The sequence below is a fragment of the Mercurialis annua genome, linkage group LG6, assembly GCF_937616625.2.
Source record: "Mercurialis annua linkage group LG6, ddMerAnnu1.2, whole genome shotgun sequence".
NCBI lineage: Eukaryota > Viridiplantae > Streptophyta > Magnoliopsida > Malpighiales > Euphorbiaceae > Mercurialis > Mercurialis annua.
In genome coordinates, this window is record NC_065575.1 from 12843066 (window position 1) to 12853060 (window position 9995).

The window sequence follows — 9995 nt, forward strand, 5'->3', positions numbered from 1 at the left end:
TCTTCACAATAAATGGAGAAGACATAAGGCTTGTCTTTTCCATTAATGGAGAAGACATGCTCAGATTTGTCTTCTCCATTAACGGAGAAGACATATTTGAGAAAATGAGTTTTTTTATGGCTGGCCGACCGGAATGGGGGAGGACGGTGGTGGCCGTAGTCGGTAGTAGTGGAACTAAAATTTCGGGATAAATTTTATTTCGAAATAAAAATAAAAGTTTTTGAGATAATTATGGTTTAATTTAATTAAATATAATTCTAAATTAATTTTAATATATTTTAATTAATTAAATTTAATTAGTTAATTAATTATTTTAAATATTTTAAATATTTTTAAGTATATATGAATTTTATATTAATTTAATTTAAAAGTTGAGTTTGATTTTGATTTTTTTGTCATGTGGTTTGATTAGGAAAATTTGGTTTAAATTTGATTTGGTCATCATGAATTTGCCTGAATGAGTGGGCGGTCACGTCAACAATTTGCTCACCTGGCAGTGACGTGTATGTCAAGTTGGTAAAAATTCGGTTCGATTCAAAAATTGGTTACAAAAGATATCGAATATGCTAAATTGGACTAATTCTGCCGATTTTGCAAGATTTGACTACAACTCATAAAACCCGCTAACGTTTGGTATTTTAATGGGATTAACCCAAAATTTAAAAGGATAATTTAGTAATATTTTAACAAATAACTATAGTAAACTAACTTCTTAATTCTTATAAAACTATAACTTCTTCAATTTTTACGGGACGGAGATAATATCGTTCGAGTAGCTACCTATCAGTGCATTTCATTTGAATGTATTTTATTATAAATCAATCATTTAATCTAGATATGAATAAAAGTAATGCATTTATGAGGCAAAAACAATACCGACCCCTAGTAGACCAAAAACAAATATAAATAATCATACACCACATATTATAAGTCACAACTGCTGCCATTAACTAAACCATACATTTCATACATAAGTCTTCGCCATAAGAGACAGATCACCCTTCTTGTGAACAACAATCCCCGGATTAACATCATCAATATGTATATCTTGTGCACTCATTCCATCAGGCATTTCCCAGTCAAATTTATAAATGAGATTCGCCAAAGCAATCTCAACATTAGCTATTCCCATGAAAATTCCAGGACAAATTCTCCTACCAGCACCAAATGGTATCAGCTCGTAATGCTGCCCTTTCATATCAACATCATTTTTCAAGAATCTTTCAGGGTCAAACTCCAATGGATTCTCCCAAGCTTCAGGGTCTCTTCCAATGGCCAATGCATTCACATAAACTAGGGTTTTGGCTCCTATGTCATACCCACCTACACTGCATTTGCTTACTGTTTCTCTTGGGATTAGTAATGGAACTGGTGGCTGTAGTCTCATCATTTCTTTGATTACTGCCTTTAAATAGGGTAGATTTTGAATATCATCTTCGTTTACAAAACCCTTTTTTCCAATTAGGGTTCTAACTTCTTCTTGTGCTTTTTTCATTGTTGTTGGGTATTTTAGTAGAAAGCACATGCACCATATTACTGATGCTGCACTTGTGTCTGTTCCTGCAACAAACATGTTCTGCAACCACCAACATATTTAAAATTATTAAAAATAGCAGTTGATGAAAACTATTAAACCCTGAAGCTCAAGTGGGAATTAAAATCAGTTTAAAAGTTGGATTAAATGTCAACTTCATAATGTTTTTTCTTTTAACTTCACAAATGGTGACATCAATATAAATACAATTTTCATTTATTGCTATATATAACATGGCAACTATACTTGATATGTGACATAAATTTTGACAACGACAACTCCGTAGCAGTTGATAGAAATTATTAAACCCTATTTAAAATTGATTAAGACTAGTGCTTTTCTTTTGCCGGAATTAAGACTAGTACTACTTGATAAAAGAACAAAGGGTCAACGCGCCCCCTGAATTTGTGACACGAGGTCATCTAATTCAATTTATACTTTTTTGAGCAATTAACCCCAAAACTTTTCATTTTTGGGTCAAATAACCCAATAATTTATATTTTTATTTTAAAAAATGAATTTAAGAGAATTATATCGTTATAATTAGGAAAGTATTTAATTACATTTTTGCATCTCTCACATCTGATTTGTATTTTACGCATTTAAAAAATATAATAATGGGGTTATTTGACCCAAAAATAAAGAGTTTTTGGGTTAGTTGCTCAAAAAAGTATAAATTGAGTTAGATGACCCCGTGTCACAAGTTCAGGGGGTGCGTTGACCCTTTGTTCCTTGATAAAAACCTATTGAATCCTAAAGCTCAAATGGGAATAAAAATCAATATAAAAATTAATTTAAAATCAATATAATACATAAAGTCCTCGGAACGAGTTTCAAATATAAAACTGCATCTTTAAGACTTTTACCTAGATTAATTTTTATTGAAGCTGGATAAATTTCTTGCGGTAAGCAAATCTCTAATTTTAATTTTAAACCGTTTTATACATGAATACAGTTTTAATCTACGATTTCACTTAATACTAGATGAGCGCTTTACAATTTGATAAAAAATAATGCATATAAAAGTTAAGGGATGAGTCATGTTAATTGTTTTTTTTAAAGTGAAAATATCATACAAATTACTTTGCAAAACTTTAAATCTGAAATCCCAACTTCAATAATTATAGCAAATTAATCGAAATGAAAACCGAACCTGTTATGATAAGGACTATTGTAAAAACTATGTTATAGTCTTATAGACAACGGCACATGAGAAAAGTAAATTATTTTCACACCCTTCACATATAATGAAATTTATAGCTTTACATTAATTATTATTTTTTCGAAAATTAAACGATATGTTTCCTTCATTTTTTATTTTCATAAATATTTTGTTCCACTGTTTATCTTGAGTTTTCGTCAATTAAGTCAAAAAAATCAATTTATTCCGTAAATTTATTTTAACATTATTTGATTTAATGGCTTAATAATCCAATTTTTTTATTTTTATTAATTTTTAACTTTTTTTAAAAAAAATTACTTCTCTTGCTTTTTGAATTATATACTAAGAGATTTATTTCAAGAAAATAAAATATAATAAAATATATAATAAATAAATTAAATTCATTAAATCATTAAATTTCATGAAAATGTAGTTTATACTTATATTTTTATTAAATTGAAATTTAATTTTATAAATTAAGTCTTTTAAAAATTAAATTCTTTACGGAAATAAAAACGGGAAATTATACCGTTTAATTTCTAAATAAAATAAAAAAATGTAAATTATGGTAATTGTGAGGGCTGGCAGAGTAATTTACTCTAGAACTAACTACATTTGACTTGAGAACATGATCTTAATATAAGTCAACTATCTTCGTTATCAAACAAATAAAATCATGATTCGGGCAAGATAAATTGTTGTTTATAGGAGATTATATATATATATATTAAACAAAAACAGAACTGAAAACTCTAAAATTTGAGTTGAATGAATCGTACCATGAGAACTGCTTTGACGTTATTGAAGTTTAACTGAACTTTAAAAGAGCGATCCTTCTTAAGTTGAAGCAAGACATCAAGAATGTTCTCCGTATCAGACGATAAATTTCGATTAGGATCAAGATGTTCATCGATAAGTTCTTGATAAAAGTCATCAAATGCATGAAAAACCTTATCAAGTCGAGACAGAAGTCCAGACATTTTGTCAATAACATATCCCACGTAAGGGAAATAATCCGAAAAATAAAAGCTCCCGAACATGACTTGCAGTTCCATAAGCAAATTATGGAACCTTTTCGCTTCGCTTCCTCCGTCTTCGTATCTTTTTCCGAATGCAATTCGACAAATTGTTCCACTTCCGACAGACATCATCAGTTCCGACAGATTAACCACCTTTGATTCCTCCGATAGTTTCGAAATCTTTTCGAGCATGATACGAACTTCATCCTCTCTAATATCGCGAAAGCTTTGAACTCGGTTAGAGTTAAAGACATGAACTACCGAAATCTTCCTCATTTCTCTCCAGTAAGCGTCGTACGGAGAAAACGCCAAGTCGACGCCATTGTAAGAGATTTTATGGAGACCAGATAAACGAGGTCTGCTACAAAACTCAAGATCGTGGGTTTTCAACACTTCTTGCGCCATTTTAGCTGAAGAAACTACGAGAGTTGGTTTCATACCGAGTCTTAAAGACATGAGATCTCCATATTGTTTGGAGAGTTGCCATAAATATTTTGGGAGATTAGAGTTATCGAGCTGTTTTAAGTTGCCGAAAATAAGATCAGCTTTAGGGCCAGGAGGAAGATGAAGTGAAGAGTGGTGTTTCTTGAAAAGGAAGAAGATGAAGATGGGAAGGAGTAAGAGAAATAAAATGAGAATTGGCATGTCGTTGAATATGTGTGGATGGTGTGGTGATAATGCTAGAAATGTTTCCTTATAAAGACGACTAAATGGTTATCCAACATTTTTGGATTTTTTTTTGATAATTTAAAAGGGGAGCGTTTGTGGGAGAAATCAAACCCACGGCCTAGCAATTTACTGCTCAGCGCTTATAACATTTGAAATATAGCTCATTGATCAGGATTTTTGGATTTACTAGAACTGTCTTAATACGTTTTGTGCACGTAATATAATAGGTTGATGTCTTGATGATAGTATAATTTTAATTAATAATTAAATTAAAACTAATATTAAATGGTATTTTATTTTTATAGATAGTTACAAAATATTTGATTTTTTTAATTTAATTATTAATTTTAAATTTGAATTTTAGTCATCGCTTACCTAATTATGATAAATAAATAAAGAAAAATACCTTCTATAAATAAAGTAACCATATACTTGTACTGGGTAACGATTTTCGCATTTCACAACTGGAGAAATTCTTAGGTGAACCAAGTCCACTACATAGAATTATGAACCATTTATTTAATATGTGACACGTGTCGTGATTATTTACATGAGCCAATTAATGAAAGCACAATTATTAATGAGTATTTAATGTGTTTTATTTAGAATTAATGTGTCTTTTATTAATTTTCTCATGTAAATAATCAATGTTAACTTTAGATGCTGTGTTTATTTTTATAATATTGCAATCCTATACAATTTTATAAATAAAAACACGCTTTTCTAATAGTGTTGATTCAGATTCTAAACAAAATATATTATGATTCTTATAATTTAAATTTATATGCATTTAAATCTTCAAAATTTACTTTTAATAAATTAGATAAGGATCTTAAATTTTTTAAATTATTCCAACTAAATTATTAAAAAATTATTTGTCATAGATTTACTAAATTAATTACCTGTATATTTTATAAATTATGGATTAAAATAATTAATTTTTCAATAGTTATATTTACATTTTTACTATAGTTAGCTTAAATGTAATTTGTTTATTTTATTTTAGTTCAAAACAAATTTGTCCATCATAATATTTTAGTTGATATAATTTATTTAATTATGACAAAGTTATTGAAATTTTAGATACATGGATAACTTGTAATTACAATGTCTTTGCATGTTTAACAAAACAATCATAATATATAAATTCAATTTATTTTTTCTTTGTTGATGGTGAGAGTTAAAATGACAATTAATTACAGTTTAATTTTTATATATATATATATATATATATAAGTGGCTAATTTGATAGTTAAAAATCTTATTAGATGACTGTTTTGCAGTATTATCATTTGATTTTGGTATATATTACTCACTCATTATGATGAGGAGTTGTTATCTCAATTTTTCATATTTTCACTTTATTTATTGAAATTTAGCTTATGACAAAAAAACATCATAGATCGATTGTGAATTTTATGACACAATGGCAAAAAATAATTCCGCTGCTTATTAGAAAATATGGGAAATTCTTTGATGTTTGTTGGTGTAAGAATTATAGAAGTGCATGAATATTAGAGTCTTTCATAATAAAATTATTTCTCGAAAGCTGTTTTTTAGAATATATAATAGAGATTTTTTTTATTTTAGTTTGGACTTCTTTAAAAATCTTTTTTATATTTTGTTTTCTTGACTTTATTTATGCGGGCTTTTCTCTTAGTCGTAATTTAATTGTTTTTCCATCTAGAGCTGTTCAAGATCTCTCTAGTTTTTTTTTTTTGGTCAATCACCAAAAGAGCAATATATTGCTTAAAGAGGAAAGGTTACAAGCACACTGGCCTGGCAAGCTAAAACACAGCTACTGCCAACCTCAACTCAGAATCAAAAAAATACACCAGCAAAACAGCAATCAAATTGCTAACAGATTAGCAATTTTATGCAGACTAAACTCAAACTAACTCAAGTTGCATAATGCACTGCAAGCCTTATACTCTTGTATATGTGATACTCAGACACTTGATTCTTGTTGAAGATCAAGTCATTCCTGGCTCTCCAAATGTGATAAATTGCAGCACAGAATATTGATTTCCTGAAAATTGCTAATCTGGACTTCCCTTTTGTTCTTCTGACAAAAAAACTTACTTCTCTTCTCCAACTAACACCATTTCTGTTCATATCAGCAAGGAGCCTATTCCAAATTCCTCTAGAATAAGAACACTCAAAAAACAGGTGATTAATAGACTCAGATGCTGTATTGCAAAAACAGCATTTCTCATCCTGAATAACTGTCCACTTGAACAATTTATCTCTTGTAAGCAACCTGTTCATTAACGCAAGCCAGGTTATAAATGAGAATCTGGGAATGTTACCCTTGAACCAGACAATAGAAGTCCATGGGATCACTGGCTCAGTAGGATTAATGAACTTCCAGCAAGCCTTAATAGAGAAAGAACCATTAGTAGACATACAAGTAACTTCATCTGCAGAGTTAGTCTGAACCTTGAAATTGTTCTTGACATAATCCCAAATTGAAAGAGTATACTCATCTATTGGATCAGGAAAGCTCCAATTATTGTTTTTCCATAAGTGCTTCACCATAGCACACTTATCCACTTCTGAGTCTTTGACAACTACCTCAGGGAATCTTTCCTTTAAAGACATGCCATTAGCCCAGGGGTCATGCCAGAAGGATAATTTGGAACCATCACCAAGCTTATACTTAAAAAACCCAGCAATTCTATTTCTTATGTTCAATAATTGTCTCCAGCTCCATGAAGCTTCATGGGGCTTAGTTATGCCCCAAAAGCTCATTCTCTTGAGCTTGTTAACACTGACCCAATTAGCCCATAAAGATGGCTTAAGAGAGATAATACCCCAGATATTCTTTGTAATTGCTGCTATATTCCAAGTCTTAACTGGCTTGATGCCTAGACCACCCCAACACTTAGGTCTACAAATCAAATTCCAACAGACCAGGCCTTCACTTTTGTCAGAATTCACCCCATGCCACAGAAACTTCCTGCAGGTCTCTTCTACCCCTTTTACTACTGCTGCAGGCAGCAAAAAGACAGAGCACGAATAAATGTGCATACTCATAAGTACAGAGTTAACAAGTTGGAGCCTGCCTGCATAAGAAAGACTCTTTGCTGTCCAGTTAGAAATCCTAGAGGAAATTCTACTAATGAGCCCACAACATTGATCTTTAGACAACTTAGTAGTAATCAGGGGAAGACCTAAGTATTTAATGGGGAGGGTTCCTTCCTGGAACTCAAGAATGCTCAGCAGCATGGATTTCTCAGTTTCAGAAGAGCCATTAAAGAAAATATGACTTTTCTGGTGATTAGGCTTCAAACCTGAGCAATTGGTAAACTCCATCAGCACCTTTTTGATAATGTTGATTGAGACAGCATCCCCATTGATAAAAAAGAAGAGGTCATCTGCAAAGCACAGGTGACTGAGCTTCAAAGACTTGCAACCTTTATGAAACTGAAATCCAGAATCAACCTTAGTGTTTTTATACATCAACCTTGTTAAGTATTCCATACACAGAACAAAAACCATTGGAGAAATGGGGTCTCCTTGCCTCAAACCTCTACCTCCATTGAAGTAACCCTCCAAACCTCCATTCACAACAATAGAGAACTTAGCAGATCTAATGCAGCTCATAGTCAGCTTAATGAATTTAGTAGGAAATCTAAAACCAATCATCACTTCCTCAATAAAATCCCAACTTACAGAGTCATAAGCCTTCTGTAAGTCAACTTTTATGGCACAAGAAGAATCACTTTTCCTGTGGTAATTCCTGACTATTTCATGAGCCAAAAGAATATTATCTGCAATGTTTCTGGAGGGAACAAAAGCTGACTGCACAGGACTAATAATCTTGTCTATAACTTTCCTTAATCTGCTAGTTAAAACTTTGGAGATACTTTTATAAATCACATTGCAGCAGGAAATAGGTCTGTAGTCACCTATACTTTCAGGATTATTAACTTTAGGAATAAGTGCTATTGCAGTAGCATTAGCCTAACCTAACATTTTTCCTGACTCCAAAAACTCCATAATGGCAGTGGTTACATCCTTACCAACAATAGACCAGCTCTTCTTAAAAAAACTACTGCTAAATCCATCAGGGCCTGGTGCTTTGTCACTGTTGATAGAGAATATAGCTTCCTTAACTTCTTCAGGATCAAAAGGACTATTAAGCAATTCACAATCAGCATTACTCAGAACATACCCCTCTTCAAAAGTACTATGATTAACAAAAGTTCTATCTCTTTGAGGAGTACCAATAAATTCTTGGTAGTGATTTAAGATAGAAGACTTAATCTCCTCTGCATCATTAGTCCAGGTACCATTATTCAACTTCAGAGACATAATTTTTTTTTCTATTTTGCCTTTGTTTCATGCAATTATGGAAAAACTTGGTATTTTTATCCCCTGACTTTATCCAGAGAACTCTAGATTTCTGTCTGAGGATTTCTTCTTCCCAGTGCAGCATTTGCAAAAAGTAATTATTACAGGCTCTTTCCTCCTGCTGCAAATCCAGATTAAAAGGATCTAACACCAACTTAGTCTGAAGAGAATTAACCAACTCCCTGGCTCTTATCACTCTCTCAGAAATATTATCAAAATCTTTTTTATTCAGCTCCTTGAATTTTTTCCTCAACACTTTCAGCTTCTCATATATCTGATACATAGTTACCCCAGGAATCTTAGTCAACCACACCTCCTTGGTAATCTTCATGAAGTCTGGATGCTCACACCAGGCTTTAAAAAACTTGAAAGGAGTCTTCCTATCAGGAATATTATTGTCTATATTAACCACAATAGGAGAATGGTCAGACACCCCTACATTCAACATTCTGCAATAAGACCCTTCAAACAACTCATTCCACTTATCATTAGTAAAGCACCAATCAATTCTTCTCCATATCCTATCCTCCCCCATTTGATTGTTACACCAAATAAAGTATTCCCCAACATGATGAAGTTCAGCTATATCAGACTGAACTACCCAGTTTTGAAAGTCTTCTGCTGCTTGACTATCAATATCATTACCACCCAACCTATCACCATTACTCATTACAGCATTAAAGTCACCTAAGACAATCCAACTCTCATTAATGGACTGACTAATAAGGCCAAGATTAGACCAGAGATCTTTTCTATTCTCTGCAATATATGATCCATACACAAAGGAACAGAAGAAACTTTTACTCTCCCAAACAACTTTACAGTGAATATATTGACTATGAGTGTCAATAACAGTCACATTTACAACAGACTTATTGAACATAATCCAAATTCTCCCCATTTCACTAGAGCAGTAATTGTGAATCAATTCCCAATCAGGCAATCTCTTCTTAAAACTCAACCAAACTTTATCAACTTGACTTTTGTTAACCCTGGTCTCCATGATCCCAATAATATTAAGCCTTCTGAAATTTATCAAGGAGATAACTTCAGAATGCTTTAATTCTTTATTGAGACCTCTTATATTCCAGGAACCAATCATTTAATGACACTACCAGGTTTAGTAGGATTCCAACCTCTCCTACCTTCACCTATTATACCAACCTCATTCTTACTTCCTTCTTCTATATTCATCACAGGATCTTCAGTCAGATTTGCTAACATAGCAAAAATGTTAGGTCTAGATCTCTCATTT

General features: G+C 31.8%; 2 protein-coding genes across 2 annotated transcripts; both read right to left on the minus strand.

Annotated features, from left to right (window-relative positions):
* Positions 1 to 838: 838 nt before the first annotated feature.
* Positions 839 to 4415, minus strand: LOC126653418 (cytochrome P450 83B1-like). The gene is made up of 2 exons (XM_050347312.2): positions 3476 to 4415; positions 839 to 1576 (listed from the first exon to the last, which is right to left on the minus strand). The coding sequence occupies exons 1-2, from the start codon at positions 4358 to 4360 to the stop codon at positions 965 to 967; spliced, it is 1497 nt and encodes a 498-aa protein (XP_050203269.1). The 5' UTR covers positions 4361 to 4415; the 3' UTR covers positions 839 to 964.
* A 1868-nt stretch (positions 4416 to 6283) lies between these two features.
* LOC126687605 (uncharacterized) lies at positions 6284 to 9743 on the minus strand. Its single transcript, XM_050382162.1, has 3 exons — positions 8846 to 9743; positions 8356 to 8721; positions 6284 to 8295 (listed from the first exon to the last, which is right to left on the minus strand). The coding sequence occupies exons 1-3, from the start codon at positions 9741 to 9743 to the stop codon at positions 6284 to 6286; spliced, it is 3276 nt and encodes a 1091-aa protein (XP_050238119.1).
* Positions 9744 to 9995: the final 252 nt, after the last annotated feature.

Coding starts and splice junctions, on each gene's coding strand:
- LOC126653418 (XM_050347312.2), bottom strand. CDS start 4,360: ATGCCAATTCTCATTTTATTTCTCTTACTCCTTCCCATCTTCATCTTC. Junction 1,577..3,475: donor ACGTCAAAGCAGTTCTCATG/GTACGATTCATT, acceptor TGGTGGTTGCAG/AACATGTTTGTTGCAGGAAC.
- LOC126687605 (XM_050382162.1), bottom strand. CDS start 9,743: ATGGAGACCAGGGTTAACAAAAGTCAAGTTGATAAAGTTTGGTTGAGT. Junction 8,722..8,845: donor GCAGCAGGAGGAAAGAGCCT/GTAATAATTACT, acceptor CATGAAACAAAG/GCAAAATAGAAAAAAAAATT. Junction 8,296..8,355: donor GGAGTCAGGAAAAATGTTAG/GTTAGGCTAATG, acceptor CTGAAAGTATAG/GTGACTACAGACCTATTTCC.